This window comes from Chrysochloris asiatica, unplaced genomic scaffold, assembly GCF_000296735.1.
Source record: "Chrysochloris asiatica unplaced genomic scaffold, ChrAsi1.0 scaffold00160, whole genome shotgun sequence".
Classification (NCBI taxonomy): Eukaryota; Metazoa; Chordata; class Mammalia; order Afrosoricida; family Chrysochloridae; genus Chrysochloris; species Chrysochloris asiatica.
In genome coordinates, this window is record NW_006408678.1 from 5,179,504 (window position 1) to 5,196,584 (window position 17,081).

The window sequence follows — 17,081 nt, forward strand, 5'->3', positions numbered from 1 at the left end:
TTTATACTAAAAAAATCATACTTTGTTTCATTACAATGATTATAATCCCCTCCATGTACCATCAGTTAACAGTATTTCTCTCTATTCATTTTAGCTCTTTTTCTTTAAAACACTCGGGTATATATAATAATTTATACCACCAAAGGAAGCATTCTGCAGTTTTGTCTCCTGGCCTCCAGCTCTCAGTCCCTCTTTCCATGAATCTAGAGTCCTCAACCATTCCCCCTCTCCGTGTCCCCATCTCTGCCTCCATTTCTGGTGTCACTGCTTCTCCGGATAAGGTCCCGCAATCTGCTTGTGCTCCCTTGATGGTCCTAGGGTCCTCTGTTTCTGGACTGTAAGATTAACTACTTCCCCATTGTTGTTACAAAACTTTTACCTTTACAATTGACAATCGCAATTAGTCATAACAATTATTTACTATTGAATCATATGAATCTTATCCCCATCTCTTTTTACCAGACCCATCTAGACAAGATGAAAACTATTCAGTGGGGACTCTATCTTCCCTCACACACTCTTCAACAAAAATCCTTGGAAGCCAGACACTTTGTGCCTTTATCACCCCCTCATTTTAGGTAGCCAGTGTCTAAGTTATCGGTTGCTCTCTACCCTGTGTACAGAGGGGATAGCATTGATACCTGATGTGAAGACTCCTTCCCTCTCTGTTGGTATTTTGAGCTATTACCTCCATGAGCATAGGCCAAGTTCATCAAATTGTAACAATTTACCCTCATTTCCTTTATCAAAAGTTTTTTTGTTTTTTTTTTATCTTCCTCTAGTCAAGTTCTGGAGTCTTGGTGTGGTGCTGTTGTTTAATAAGCCAGACTGCAAAGCCATTTGAATTGCAAGGTCAGTGGTTCAAGCTCAGCAGCTGCTCCTCAGAAACCCTATATAGGGTTGGAACCGACTTGATGGCACTTAATAATAACAACAATCGAGTTCTGATTATCAAGCCATTAAGGTTAGGTAAAATGGGTACTATCTGTGAGTTTGGGTGTTCTTGTGCACCTCCCCTCACTTCATATCTGCTGGATGCTTCACTCTCAGCTCTAGCCCTCTGTGGCTATGCCCTTGTCCATGGGCTCAGGTATCCCCAGATCTCACCACATTTTGGACCAACCAGCCCGTCCTCTTTTCTCTCTCATCTCCAGGTCAATGGGAGTCTATGGAACGTGGTTGAACTCACCCCATTTCTTCATTGATGCATTTCCCCCTTTTCTACTCACTAGTAGACCAGTGTGGTCACCAGCAAGCTTACATACCTGCTCATGTGTTCCCTTTGAGTTTCAGTCTTAGAGGGAGGCTGTGTCATACTCTTGATCAAAGAACCAAATGGGCATGCACTCATTCAAATCAAAGATGCTACACCAGATGGCTTGAGGGCCATCAATAATGCTATCAATGGTGACTGTGTGGTTCCCAGGGCTGGTGACATAAAAGTGGCAATGATGGAAACTCTGATGAAACCTAAACCTAGCATCAAAGGCAGGGCTCAACTTGGAGTGCAAGCATTTGCCAATGCATTGCTCATCATCCCCAAGGGTCTTGCTCAGAGCTCTGGTATTGACCTTTAAAAAACATTCAGAAACTAGTCAACTTGTGGGTGTAGACTGGAGCACTGGCGACCAATGGTAGCAGCATAACCAGGCACATGGGAGAACTACTGTGTAAAGAAATAACTGCTTTGCTCCTACAATGATTGTTACCAATGTTCTCCTGGTTGATGGCATCATACAAGCTGGGATGTCCTCTTTGAAAGGTTGAATCCAAGTGTCCCCTGTATGATCTGAACCATGAAGACTCACTCAATAGCATGATCCTAAGAACAGCAGTGGAATTGTTACTCCAAGCTTTGAACGATACTCAAAGGAATTTTCTGCTCCCATCTTGAAACAGGAGGACAAGCTCAACTATTCAAATTCTGAAATCCTGAGATTACAATTACAGTATTTTAAAACTATATTAAAGTGTATACACAACAAGCAAGTCCTTTTTACCCACTTAACAGGTTGTTTTCCTTTAGCTACAATGACCTAAGACATATTAGAAAGTAAATTTTCTACTTTTTTCATAAATAATCCTAAAAAAAAAAGCCCTCTCTTTCAAATGAATGGTTTTATACCTGAAGCTTCTAGAAGCCATCTATCTTACTCCCACCAGGGGAATGCCTGCCTGAGGGTGATGTTGATGGACAGCCAAGTAGAGCCAAGGGAAGGAAAGAGTAAGTGAGACTTTTGTTATTGTTGTTAAGTACCATTGAGTCCGTTTCAACTCAGAGCGACCCTGTATAGGGTTTCTAAACCTTGTGGTTTAGAAACCAGTGCTGATCCTCCAGCACCACAACAGGTACTTTTAGCCATCCCTAAAGCCAACTCTAAGGAGCTCTGGTAGCGTAGTGGTTACTAATCGGGCTGCTATCCACAGTGTCAGCAGTTCAAAACTACCAGCTGTTCTGCAGGAGAAAGGTGAGGCTTTCTGCTCCAGTAAAGATTTACAGTCTCAAAAACCCTGTACAGGGTCGCTATGAGTCGGAACCGACTCCACGGCACATAACAACAACAACAAAGCCAACTCTAAGGTCGCTATGGGTTGGAATTGACTCGACAGCACTTAACAACAACAACAAAGCCAACTCTGGAATCTTGGTGTGGCACTGTGGGTTAATGGACTAGACTATAAAGTCAGTTTGAACCACAAGGTTAGTGGTTCAAGCTCACCAGCCACTCCTTGGAAACCCTATACAGGGTCGCTATGGGATGAAACCAACTCGACGACACTTAACAACAGCAACAAAGCCAACTCTATCCTGGGTTTCTCAGTTTTGTAGTCAACATATTCTCTTTTTTTCCATCTACAAGTCTGAATCGGGTTCCTGATGCCTTCAACTGTTAGAATCTGATGCAATTTTCTGATACGGATACTTGAAAACCTCCACAAAGATAAACCAGTTGTGCCTACATGTAAATCTACATGCATTAAGGAAATATAAGGCTTACACTTACCTTTATAAAGTTCAAGAGGAGCTGTCATCATCTCCCAGATAAATAAACTTCAGAGTAGTAGCCAGTACATTTTATAATGTAACAGAGACACAAAAGACTAAAATAAAGAAATATTTTATTTCACTTTTTTCAGCCCTGAGATCCAAGGAAATGCAACTCCATGGAAATTAGAATACCAAAGAGTGGATAAGGCCATCGTTAGAGACCCCGTGCAACCAGCAGAATGTGATTGTCTAGAGTGATTCTGGGCCTTCTCAGTTTGTCATGCCAGGTGTACCATTTTGTCTAGCTCATATAACAGTTTCTGTGGTAACTTTCCAGGTTGATGAGAGCTGTCAGAGAATGGAGAAGCCCAGACAACTGAAATATTTATAGCACACAAAGAAAAACAGTCAACATTTCTTCATGATACTGACATTTTACTTATCATTAAACTCATCAGTAGACCAGAGCAAATCCCATCATGCAACATGAAAAATGCTAAAAGAGTCATTGTCTTCATACAACCAGTGAATATTTATTAAGCACCTACTGTGTGCCAGGAGGCACAGTGTTAAATGTGGAGGTTACACAGATAAAGAGTAAGGCATAGTAGGCCATCAATGAACTCTCAATCTAATTGTGCAGGCAAATATGCAAATGAAGAATGACATTGCATTGTTAGAAGTGCTGGTAACAAAAATCAGTGCAAAACACAACGACCTGGGATTCATCCTCTGTAGGTTCCACAGAAATGCCATGTGGCTTTCTCCTCTTCCCTGTCATGAAGGAACGTTTGACACAGCCTTTATTGTTAGTCTTCAGTTCCAGAGTCACAATGGAAATTCACAGCATTATTACAAGTTACAATGGACTTAAACGGTTTTCAGGTTTGTTCTGCTGAACACAGATAAGACACAGTTTTTCATTGTAGAGGAAGCTGCTTCTCTCCAGTGCTGTCCAAATGGACTGCTCTCAGTGTTCAATCTCATTAGGTCAGACACAGGTTTGTCATCTGGGGTCCCTGAAGATTTCCTTCTCTTCAACATTCAAACCCAAGCTTCAAGTATGTACCTCAAGCACCATTTCTTTCCCCAGCATGACTTACTTTTCATGTGTCCCTCATCACTTGAATGAGAAAACTAGAGACTGTAGGTCTTACTGAATGCAAAGGGCCTGACTCACGTCCCTTAGTAGCCACAGGTATAAAAAAGCAAACAAACAGCAACTAGAACCTGGAAGCTTCAGTAGGCCCCTCTCCTTTCTCCTTGTCTTCAACATGTTCACTGGCACAAAATGCAATAGAAACTTGAGTGTCAGAAATAATAAAGGGGGCAGTATAAGGAATAGTATTTTTAATGCTTTTCACAAATTGGCTTTTGCAGAGCTTCAGTATGAAGGGGCTTCAAAAAGTTCACAGGAAAATGGAATTAAAAGACAGCAAAATTTTTCCACAAACATTTGAAGCTCTCTCATATTAGGTAAAAGTCTCCTTTCCATGGTCCTGCCTTCCATAGCCCTGAAACACGTTGACTGCTCCTTGCCTACCTAGCAAAGACCCAAATCTGAAATCCAAAGATTGTCCTATTAGCCAGTCACTGGCTTCCATTTTACTCTGTTGTTCCAAGACTTTTGATTTCTAATCTGCCTTGCTGACTTCATCCATTGGAATTATACCTACTGTGGACTGTTAATGGGATCCTGGTGTAGCTCTGTAGGATAAGGACTGGATTGCTAACAGTAAGGTCAGGGGTTCAAACCCACCAGCTACTTCTCAGAATCCCTACATGGTGCGGCTATGCCTCAGAACCAACTCAATGGCACTTAACACCAACAACATCCTGGACTGTTAATGAGCAGCAAGGGCCACAGTCATGGCCCTGTGAGCAGAGAGCCCAAGGGAGAGAGGTTTCAAAACTAAGGTCTTGGGTGTCCACTTAGAGTTCATATGCACAGAGGTATGAAGGCCTCTCAATAGAAGCATTTTGCTTAGTTCATCTAAAACTTAGAGTATCTTAGTGTCTGTATATTAGCTAAAGCTTCATGATTTGGAATTATCACTAAAAATTGAACTTTATAAATGCTTTTATGATATAAAAATATACAGTTCATTCTCTAAAAATAAAATCTACAAATAAATGTCCCCTACCTCCCTCCCAATTTTACTTTTAAATGAATGCACTTAAAATTCCTCATTTGCCATACTCCCATAAATCATACTATAAAAATGGAATGTGTACAAAAATAAGAGCTCTTCATTTTTGGTAACACCTTTATCTTCCCTGTACGAATTTGATCATCTAAAAAATATTATCTATTTAGAAAATTATAAGACATTGCTATCATGTCATAAAGTCTCTACATTCTCTAGGAAAACCTACCTTTGGAAATAGTACAACTAGTGGGATTCTTTCTTAATGAGTGTCAAGTCCTGGGTGTGTTCTAGATGCATTGGAATCAGGTCAGCGACAAAACCCTGTCTGTCCTCTGTATCACGTCCAGAAACTGTCTGTGACATTGATTGACTGAAATAGAATTCTTCTTTCTTCAAATGTCATCATTGATTTCTGTGGATATCCTTAGGGTAACATTCTTAAAAAAATAATAATAAAATAAAGTTTCAAAATAGTTAAACAATTGCAGTGCCAACTATAAAACTCCCAACAGCATTGTGCCCAAGAGGCCATCTCACAGCCATAAAACACCCACTCTTTAACCCCAAAGTATCCCCTGAAGTCTTCTTAAAGTCAAACAATCATTTAGCTTCATAGTAAAAAGTGTCTGCCTTGAGCCTTATGCTCTTTAAAGAGTTATATTGAATTGACAACACCACTCAAAAGATCAGATAGGAACCGTAAAGGACAGTGAATCATGTTAGTGGGGCCGAACCCCCAGAAAAGGAGGGTGACAAGGCCTGTACTACTTGAAGAATGTAATCAATGTCACCTAATTGTACATGCAGAAACTTCAATTGGTGTCTTTTTTGCTGTGTATAGTCTCAACAACAAATAATAAATCAACATTATCTCCCATGAAAACTATCACTTAATTCACAATAAAACCTTTAAAACAAAAAATCAACATAAGATATGGGGAAAGACCTTTTTCATTTTCTGAAAATTATGAGCAGGTATATTCAGGGATAACTTAAAACAAAGGATATTTGAACTAGGACTTGAAGTAGGACCGAAGGTTCCCTGGACAAGGTGGTAGGCATTCTGAGTTAGTGAAACAAAAAACAAAAGCATGAAGGGATGCTGAGAAAAATGGGTACGTTTTGCTGTCTGAAAACATAGTTCTCTTGTTCACGACATTAAAGGTCATCTTACAAAATAATTGAAACATATGTGCTAATTTTAAAAAAGAGACAGAGAGAGAGAGAGACCATCTTACTATGTATGGTTAGTGGTATATTTGAGTTGGGTCCTAAAGAATTATTTTGGTTTTCTATATCCTTTACTAAACTGTTCCAAAAATGTGTTTTTCCCTGTTTCCAAATCTGGAAAGGTCCCATCTTCTCTTTGCTTTGCAAACATTTTTTTCCAACAACACACTTTTATTTTTCCAAAAACTCCATATTATTTGGATCTGGTAGCATAATGATTACGAGCTGAGCTGCTAACCTCAAGGTCCGCAGTTTGAAACTACCAGTTGTACCATGGAAAAAAGATGAGGCTTTCTGCTCCTGTAAAGATTTGCAGCCTCGGAAATATTATGCAGGGTCACTATGAGTCAGAACCAACTCCACAGCACCCCACCACCATCACCACCACCAAGTGTGACCTCTTCAAAAAGAAAAATCATCAAGAATATCTGACTCTAAATGTCACAGTGAACAAATGAGAGTTTCACTGACTTGGAAAGTTGTTAGATACTTCCCTTCAAGAATGGGGATTGCAATCAATGATCAGAAACAAAATGTGTATGAATTATTAAATGGAAAACCGATTTGCTCTGTAAGCTTTTACCCAAATCACAATGAAAAATAAAATGAAAGAAAAATAAGTTTTATAATGTTGTTGTTAAGTGCCATTGAGTGGGTTCTGTTTAGAATTTCTGAGGAGTGGGCTGGTGAATTTGAACCACCAACCTTGTGGTTCAAACCGACCTTGTGGTCCAGTGCATTATCCCACAGTGCACTTACACTTTTTTCCCAAAAACATGATAAAAAAGAAAGGAAGAAGGTGGAGTGCATGTCATTTGAGGGCAAAGAAACTATCTCGTATGATATAGTAATGGTTGACATGTGACATTCCACATTTGTCAAAAGCACAACACAAAGAGTGACCCCTAATGTAAACTACAGGTTTTGGTGGTGGTGGTGGTGTGCCGTGGAGTCGGTTCTGACTCATAGCGACCCTGTACAGGGTTTCCGAGGCTGTTAATCTTTACGGGAGTAGAAAGCCTCATCTTTCTCCCGCGGAACAGCTGGTCGTTTCAAACTGCTGACCTTGAGGTTAGCAGTTAAATTCGTAACCACTATGCTACCAGAGCTCTTTAAACAATAGGTTTTAGGTATCACTAATATATATCAGTATTGGTTCATCACTTTCACCAGAAGTACCCCTGGAATGCAGGATGTTAATCATGTGAGAAACAATACATGGGCATACAGCAACTGTTTACTTTCTGCACAATTTCTCTTAAATATTTTCTAAAACTGCTCTGAAAAATAAAGTCTGTTTTTAAAAAAGGAAGGCAGTGGTCTCCTTCTTCTTTTTTTTAATGCTGAAACTTTCACAAATCCTAATTGACTGCAGTTCATAGCATTTGAATAGACAAATACCTACCTGGAAATCTTGGATGAATGTTAGGAAGTAGAAAATAAAACCAAAGGCCACTGTCCATTCACAGACTGCACTCACCACATGGTATATGTAATCCTAATAACAACAGTGAAGACAAAGCACTTAAGTTAGTGTATGTACTTGTACTAATAATGAGGTGGTCAGACTTGGGGAACAGTTGCCCACTAAGTAAAAACAGACACCTGAGGAAATGCATCTGGCAGGGCAACGTAAGTAAACGTCCATAGCCCTGCACGATTCAGACGCTGAATGAAATTATTTAGAACATTGTTTCTGGCTCTAACCCACTTCTGATTTTAAGACAGCCTGTCTAACTTCAAAAGGCAGAATAAGGACCACAAATTACCCTTGACAGGGAAGCAAACGTGAACTCAACACCAGAGAGAACTTTCCATACAAGGAAGAGCTTGTTACCCAGCGCAGCTGGAATCTTGAGGTTACTGAATGAGCACCTGGGTGCTGGTACTCCAAAGAAGGAGCGAATGTGTATAGTTGAAACTGGCTATCACCACAAGTTGGGGATTTCCGTGTTATTACAGAAAATGTCAGCTTGGGAAACATTGCTGTTTGACATTAATTATTAGCTATCTACACATTAACAGAGTCTGTATCTTATTGGGGGTGGGAATGAGAAGATCGAAAGAAAAATGAGAATGCCTTTAATCAAACTCAACTGTGAATTGATGTCAGATTAGGAATAAAAAAAAACATTTTTTAACCGCTGGTTTTGAAGAGCCCTTGAAGCATGGCCTCCCCAGTGCAATTACATTTTCACCAAACTAAAAAGGGGCCCCCAAAAGGCTTAAACAGAAAAATTCAAAGCCAGCATGCTTCTGTATGTGTGTGTGTGAAAGAGAGTGTGTGTGCTCCTCTTTTAAATGCTGGAAGTTCATCTTAAAACATTTTAAAGCACTATATATAAACGATATAAGGAGCTCTGGTAGCGTAGTGGTTATGAATTGGGCTGCGAACCGCAAGGTCAGCAGTTCGATACTACCAGCTGCTCCGCGGGACAAAGATGAGGCTTTCTGCTCCCATAAAGATTTACAGCCTCGGAAACCCTGTGCAAGGTCACTATGAGTCGGAATCAACTCCATGGCACATAACAACAACATATATAAATGAAAAATGACCATCAGCAATTTGACATTAGGCCACATGCAAATGAAGCCTGTGGACTGTCAGCTTGTCACCACGGATTTCAAATAAGGACTTGATCTCTTTTCCCTACTGCCCTTTGTTCTGTTACAGGTTACTAGAGTGAGAAGACGCAGGTCAGTCCAGTGATGACTGTTGTTTTCTTCATCCGTTGATGTCAGGAAACCACATTGAACTCTCTTAGACTTTGCTGTTGGCTCTCCTCAGGGATGTTTGCTTCCAAGGCCACAATGAGGAAAAACTGACCAAAGGTAATTTTGTGTTGATGACAGTACTAGATGACAGTCTGATATTATCCATGGACAATGATGAGGGCTTATAAAAAGTGACAGAAATGGGTGGGTTTCTTTAGCCTAAGAATGAAAGAGCACTGGACCAGCGAAGCTCAAGACTCCTATTTTGGCTCTAATTCCTCCTCTACACACATGAGTGTGACTAAAGCTCTCATCTCCTCACTATGTAAAATGAGACGATGACATCTTGTCGACCACCCTACCAGCTACGTCAAGACATAGACGGTGCTGTGAAAGTTCTAAACACTGCTGTGTTGTTGTTGAGGAGGGGTAGCAGTGGTTGGCTGAATCAATTCTGATTCATGGTGATCCTTATGTGCAGAGTGGAACTGTGCTCCAAAGGATCTGACCTTTCAGAAGCAGATAACCAAGTCTCTCTTTCATGGTGCCTTTGAACTCTAACCTTTCACCTATTAGTTAAGTATTCAATCATTCGTGCCACTCAAAAAGTCAATTCAGAGCAACCCTATATAGAGTTTCCGAGGCTGTAATGTTTGTGGGAGCTGTGAGCTTCATCAGTCTATCTTGGAGGGACTAGTGGTTACACATCTGGTTAGCAGTCCAATGCTTACCCTACAGCGCCACCATGGATCCGTTTGAGTCATCCAAGGAATTCCTTAAGGATTATTTTAATCGGTAAATTAAAATAAAAGATTTTCTTTGCATTCATTGATATTTTGGGGAAAAACAAGAGTGGTGTGGTAAGTTATAGAAAGAATAGAAAACCAGGTAGTTTTCATACTTTTAAGACAGAAAACGGAGGGGCAGGGATTTTTAACTGCCTGGTTGTCCACTGTTGTGCTCTTCAAGGCATCTGATTTGCGGTGGAAGGTCTCCCCCTCGTGGCTACACAGTGACATACACTTGGGACTGCTCTGCAGAGAGGTTTCACTTAGAGGGAACGCCCTTCAAATGAAACATTCCCTGTACCTCAGAGAACTGCTTTGTGTCCACTTCTGACCTATTGGATAGAGTACTGCTGTGGCTCTGTAAGATGAGCACATGATCACAAGGTTGGTTTGAACTACAAGATCAGCAGTTCAAACTCACCAGCCATTCCTCGGAAAAACCCTATACAGAGTCGCTATTGGTTGGAACTGACTCTACAGCACTGGATGGGATTCTGGTGTGGCACTATAGGATCAGCAGTGGACTTCAAACTAGTAGGTCAGCAGTTCAAACCCACCAGCTGCTCTCAGAAACTCTATGTAGGGTCTCTGTGAGTTGGAATCAACTTTACGGCACTTAATAACAACAACAACCTCTTGGATGGTTTGGCCAAAATAAAAAGTTACATTCAATAGAAACACTTTTGTGAATTCCTGTCTGGCTCATTCTCATCATCTTCAGTCTCTCCTTGGTTCTCTTCTGGTTTCCATCACCTGCCAAATCCTTCACCTTGGGGGTGAAAATCCTTCCCCTGACCTCATTTCCCCTCTAACCTCCATATTATTTTCCCTCTTCCTCTCACATCCAGTCCAGAGTAGGACTCAGCAGACATCTTACTGATTGCTGAATAAACCATTTCCTCTCACCATGACTTGCTACAGTTTCTAACCCCAACATTCTACTGAAACTGCATTTGAAAAACATCAGTGACTCCCTAATTGCCAAATTCTGAGCCCTCATCCTTAATAACAGTTCAGCCACATGCACCAGGGCTAACCATTTCCCTTTTCCCTTGAAACATGCTCTTTCCTTCAGCCTTGGGGATAATTATCTTCTCTCCTTCTTCAGTAAGAATGAACTGCCATTGCTTCTGCATTTTAGTTTGTTGCTCGTACAATGCTACAAGCTTTCTTTTAGTCTTTGTCAGAGTATTACCTTCAGCGTAACAACTGCTCTGGGTCTCTAGTTGTAGGAGACAATCGCAATTCTAACCATTCGATCTTGTGTGTCCCCATGTTAGGTCTAGGAAACATCAGTCACTCTGCCCTGTCCTCTGATGGTATTCCATCTCACCAGGGATCGAGTCCCATCTTCCTAGCTACACATTTCTCCTGGATGCCTCACTGTAGCCTCAGAAGCAAAGCTTCTAACACCAAATTTAGCTACTTCCCTCTTCAAAATCATCTACTCCTGGGAGGACCTTACCCCTCTCCTTGCAACAGCTTACACGCTTTAATTCTCCCAAAACAAGAGCATGGAAGTCCTTTTTGACGCATCATACCCTTTCATTCTCAAGTTTTGTTACTTGCCAGCACTCATCAAAACATTTTCCCATATTACTTCCAACCTAGGCAAATATTTATTTGAATTCTGAATTAGTAAAATGGCCTTCTCCTTGCCCTCCTAACTCCTGGCTCTCTCTTCTTCCTTCAATCCACCCCAAGTGTTGCTGCTGGCCAATACTCCTACAGTAACACACTTTACTCTCCTGTTCAAAGGGTTTCAAAGCTCTCATCATTGAAATGAAGTATAAGGCCTCTCTGCCTGCCTCTTAAAGCCTACTCCCTCCTTCACAAATATATCCCTGACTACATTTATTTCTCACTCTATCCTGAAATTAACTCTCCATTGTACTTGAGTTGTTCTAGTTCCATGCTTCCTGTGAATGAGGTTGCCATGGAAACCATACACCTTCATTCACATTGGTTCCCTGCCCTTAAATGTCCAACCTTTTTACAAAGTGTAAATGAACTGTCAAAGAGAGAATTATCAATTCAGAAATTTGAAAAATAATCCCCAGGACCATAATTACCCCTGATAGCTTACTACATGTTTTTACTGTTGTTAGTTGCCACGAAGTCAATTCCAACCCCATGTGTGCTGAGGAGACCTTCTCCATAGGTTTCCACCAAGGCTGTGGTCTTTCAGAAACAAATCACCAAGCCTTTTCATCCAAGGTTCCTCTGGGTCAGTTCAAATTGCCCACCTTTTAGCTAACGGATGTCTGTTGAACCATTTATATCACCCAGGAACTTCAATTACTACACACACATTGCCATATAGTTGGATGGTAAGTTGATCAAAACCAGTTGCCACGAAGTCAACAAAACTCATGGTGACTCCATGTATGTCAGACTAGAAGTGTGCTCCACAGAAGGGTTTCAATGACTGATCTTTTTGGAACTGAACACTAGGCCTTTCTTCTGAGGTACCTCTGGGTTAGCTTGAACCTTCAACCTTTCAGTTAGCAGCCAAACACTCATAATTCCAAACATAAAAACACATGAAATGATTCTATCACACAATGGTGGTTCAGGGGAAGAACCCAGGAGGCCTAGGTTCCATTCCAGCCAGTGTACCTCATTCACAGCATTCATCCGTCTGTCAGTGGTAGATTGTGTGATGCTACGACGCTGACTCGATTTCATTTCCAGACTGATAGAATCTAAGTAGAAATACATGGCAATCTATTTCCAAAAACCAGCCAATGAAAACTGTAAGGATCACAATGGCCAACCCACAACCAATCATGGGATGCCACAGGACTGAGCAGCGTATTATTCCACTGTCCATGGGCGCACCACAAGTCAGGGGGCTAACTTGATGGCGGCAAACAAGAAGTTGATGACACGAGAGGCTCCATAAAGTTTGTGGGGAAATCCCATGATCGTTTTTTGTTTTGTGAATGATATCTCATTTAATCATTTTTGTATACAACTGAAACTCTGGGGATTCAAAATTAACATCCTTGCCCATGAGCTTATCCACACCAGAAAACGTTCAACCTTGTGTTCTATGTTGTTCTGCTGTGTTTTGTCCAAATGAACCTTTCTAAGATGGCTTCCAGTCAGCTTTACTGGAATTCTGCTGCCCACAATTTCACTTGGGAAGACCAAGGCTTCAAGGATTGCATCATGCACAGTAGTCAGAGTGCGGCTCCTGGGATGCTTTTGCCTTATTTTTTGTATAGCTTTTTCAAGTTGGCTTAGGTAGAATTCTCCTCTGAGCAATAAAGACCATGTGCTTTTCTCCAGTTCACGTACTAGTTAGACTTGGATTTTCTGGAAAGACTTATAGTTGAGGAACAGGTACAAAGATTATAATAGCTTTCCAACCACCACCAACTTCAATTTCCTTAGCTGCAGTTATTATATTCAGCTCTCTTAACTGAGCCTTTAGGTCCGAGTTCATCTCCATCTCAAGAAAAGCCTGAGAAACACCAGACTCAAATTCATCCAGCTTTTCGCCATTGGGCTTCACAATCTTCGCACTGGAACTGAACGTGGCCTTTTGCTTGCCAAGCACTGGCCTAGGAAAAAATCCCATTATCTTTTCATTCCATTTTCCCACGTGCTTTTGGAAGGCCCCTCATGTGCCATATTTATTCACTGTTTTGCAATTTGCTCAAAGAAATGACAGCCACAATCTCAAATAACCAGGTTACACAATCAAATCAAAAGAAACTTAAATTTTACCTTTTCTCTGGGATTCCACTCCAGTTTCGTTATAGATATTAGTGAAGCACAGGCAATCACTTAAAGGAAATGGTTAAGGAAAACCCTGACTCAAGTAGGTCTTTTAATAATAAGACCAGATTATTCTTCTAATAATACAATCACTAAACTGCGTTAAAATGTTAATCCCAACATTTCTGTCATCAAACCAACTATATTAGATTCTTATCATTGCAAATCTTAAGTGCAGTTATGACAGCAGTTATAGTGCATGAAACACAGTCAGTCCTTAGCAATCCTTATTTTCAAGTATCAAAATTTTATATAGCACAATTTTACCCTGAGTTTACATTTTGATTTATACTCTATTGTGCATCTTTCTGGGTGTCCCCAGTTCAGCTAGCTTTTAAAATTTGGTCAAAATGGGTCACACAAGTACATTCTATTTTGTGTACTTGCTTCTGAATGAAAGTACTTTTTCCCAAAAATAACAGCTGTAAGGAAAATTTAGTGTCACAAAGCAACAAGGCTCATATACAAAAACAAACAAAGATCCCAGTTCTCACCAAGTTAATTCCAAGTCTTGACAACCTCATTTAGTGCAAACAGCTAAAAGGTTAGGTAAACAAGCATGCTGTGAACTAAAAGATTGGAAGTTTGAATCCACTCAGATGCCCCTCAGAAGAAAGGCCCCGTAATGATCAACTTCTGAAACAGCAGCCATTGGAACCCTATGGAGCGTTTTTTGTTTTGTGAAAGATATCTCATTTAATCATTTTTGTATACAACTGAAACTCTGGGGATTCAAAATTAACATTCTGACACACATGGGGTCACCATACAAAAATGAGGAACAGAAATTCAAATAGTTATCTCTGAGGTGCAGGGGCCCTTTCTACCCTGACCCATAACTCATAAGGTTGATAAATCAAACTGACACCCGTTCCATCCACCCACCCACAGCAGACTTTGGGCATGTATGACAAACCCATCCAATCACTCCAGGACCTGAGGTCACACCCCCTATTCACAAAGGAGGAGATGACTATCCTGATTGAACTTAGGAAGCAAAAGGGAAAACTAGAGGAAACAGGATGTTCTAAAAAGTCTTTACAGAAAAATTAAGAATGTGAAGTCTTTAGCCATGCAAAGTGTAATCCACTGCCCTCGAGTCGATTCAGACTTCTGACAACCCTGCAGGGCAGAGTAAAGCTATTCCCAAGGCTGTCAGTCTTTACAGAAGCAGACAGACTCGCCTCCCATGGAACAGCTGGTGAATTCCAACTGTCAACCTTATGGTGAACTATCCAATGCTTAACCCAAGGCACCACGAACAGTGTAGTTGTTATTGTTGTTACTAAGCACCGCTCAACTGGTTCCAACTCATAGTGACCCTGTATAGGGTTTCTGAGGAGCAGCTGGTGGGTTTGAACTGCTGACTTTGTGGTTAGAAGTCCAGTGCTTATCCTACAGTGACATATCAGAACTCCTCTCAATGTAGAGCATTCTCTAGACGTGGCGCCATCACCTCCTCTCCTTCTCCTCTCCCAGGCATTTTGCAATGGCAAGCACATCTGGGTTCCTCAAATTCAAAAGCAGAAAGCATAGAAGATTCTAAGAGCATTCCGTGATCATACTTTTGTTTCTAGTTCTTTGGTTCCATCTTGTCTGTCGGGCAGGATAGGGCAAAGCAAGGGAATGACACCTGATCTTGAAGGTTACAGCCCCCTCTGAAGAAACCCGGATGACAGGCAGTGTTAGAGGAGCACAAAAGGGTGCAATGCTGGTCCAGAGGGACAATGACACATTCAAATGGGATTGCAGACTAGGTATCAGAGAAGGCTGAGACTGGAGAGGTAGGGAGTAAGGTTAAGCAACTCTCCAGAACTGCACCATCCCAAGAAATGCAATGTAAACCACATATGTAATTTTAAATGTTTTGTCATTGCTGTTGTTAAGTGCTGTTGAGTCAATTCTGACTCATAGCGACCCGTATAGGATTTCTGAGGCTACAGAACCTCTGTGGGTCAGAACCAACTCAATAGCATTTAACAACAATAAACATTTTTGCAGGAGCAGAAGACCTCATCTTTCTCCTGCTAAGCGGCTGATAGGCTTGCACCACCAACCTTGTGGTTTGCAGTCTAGTGCTTATCCTACAGAGCCACCATACTCCCATTTTTTAGTAGCCTCATATTTTAAAAGAGCCAGATGAAATTAATTTTAATAATAAATTTTACCTAACCCAATGTCAAAAAATCTCATTTCAAGATGAATTCATATGAAAAATTGAATTATTCTGGATTCCTTTGTTTATTATCAAGTCTGGAATATGTTGCACATTTCATATTTGCAGCATATCTCAGTTTGGACTGACCACATTTTAAGCACACAACCCATTTCTTTTAGGGAATGCTAGAAAAGGGAGCTATTAGAACATGAAACCCTGAAAGGTCTGAAATGCTTATTCTGTTAAAACTCTCTTGGATTTTAATATCTAGAGATGTAGCTACTGAGTTGGAACCAAGGAAAAGTTTCCTAAGAGTTACTTCACTTTTGACACGAGCTGAGAGTTTTAAGAAGATACATGAGGGTAAATCGTATTGCTGCTAGGGAATCTGCTGGGCCAGTTCAATTCAAGGCAGAGAGGTCAGTCAGCTGAGGTTACAGCAACTGTTTTTAGGAACGCTGTGGGTTAATGCACCAGACTGCAAAGCCATTTGAACTGCAAGGTCAATGGTTCAAGCTCACCAGCTGCTCCTTGGAAACCCTATACAAGGTTGCTATTGGTTGGAACTGACTCAACGGCACTTAACAACAACAACAAAGGGTACTGGTGTGGTGGCACTGTGGGCTAATGCATAGGTTGCAAAGTTGGTTTGAACCACAAAGTCGGTGGTTCAAGCTCACCAGCTGCTCCTTGGAAACTCTATACAGGATCACTATTGGTTGGAACTGACCCAACGGCACTTAACAACAACAAGGGGTAGTCTGAACAGATTTCCTCAAAAGACACGGGATGATCATGGGGCTCATTAGGAAGAAGGAAACTGAAAACTGCATTAGTGAGAAAAAGGCCAAGGAAGTTGCTCCCAGGAGTTTTTTCCATCTCAACAAAGAAGCTGCTCATTCTTCAAGCCCATTCTAGGGGAATTTCATTGGGAACCCTTACTCCCTCCATCCTACAACCCTGACCTTTAACCTTTCAGACTTATTGTCGTCATAAAATGAATACAATGTGAGTCCTTCAAGAGGGTGCCCAAATTGCCATTTTAACATAGCACATCAGAGTGCTAAATTATGGAGAAAGGGCTAGAGATGAAACCACGGCCTTCAGAAGTGTATACACCTAGATGGCAGATACATCAAAAAGGAGTCATTGCACACATTTTGTTATTTTTGTTAAAACAAGGATTCTATGAGTTTACAACAATACTTTTTGACTTACCCTCATATTTGGAGAGAAAACATGTCCAAAATGGAAGAGGAAATTGA

General features: G+C 40.9%; 1 protein-coding gene and 2 pseudogenes across 1 annotated transcript in view; 1 reads left to right on the top strand and 2 right to left on the bottom strand.

The window, feature by feature from the left end:
• The window catches only part of LOC102835004, a 9,705-nt pseudogene extending 6,325 nt beyond the window's left edge, over positions 1–3,380 (top strand).
• A 2,151-nt stretch (positions 3,381–5,531) lies between these two features.
• The window catches only part of DRAM1 (DNA-damage regulated autophagy modulator 1), a 79,104-nt gene continuing 67,554 nt past the window's right edge, over positions 5,532–17,081 (bottom strand). Inside the window, exons 6-8 of the mRNA XM_006871123.1 lie at positions 13,608–13,666; positions 7,775–7,867; positions 5,532–5,576 (exon numbers count right to left, since the gene is read on the bottom strand). Coding sequence (XP_006871185.1) covers positions 5,532–5,576; positions 7,775–7,867; positions 13,608–13,666 — 197 coding nt within the window. The remainder of the gene's footprint in view (positions 5,577–7,774; positions 7,868–13,607; positions 13,667–17,081) is intronic.
• LOC102829248 lies at positions 12,826–13,458 on the bottom strand (annotated as a pseudogene).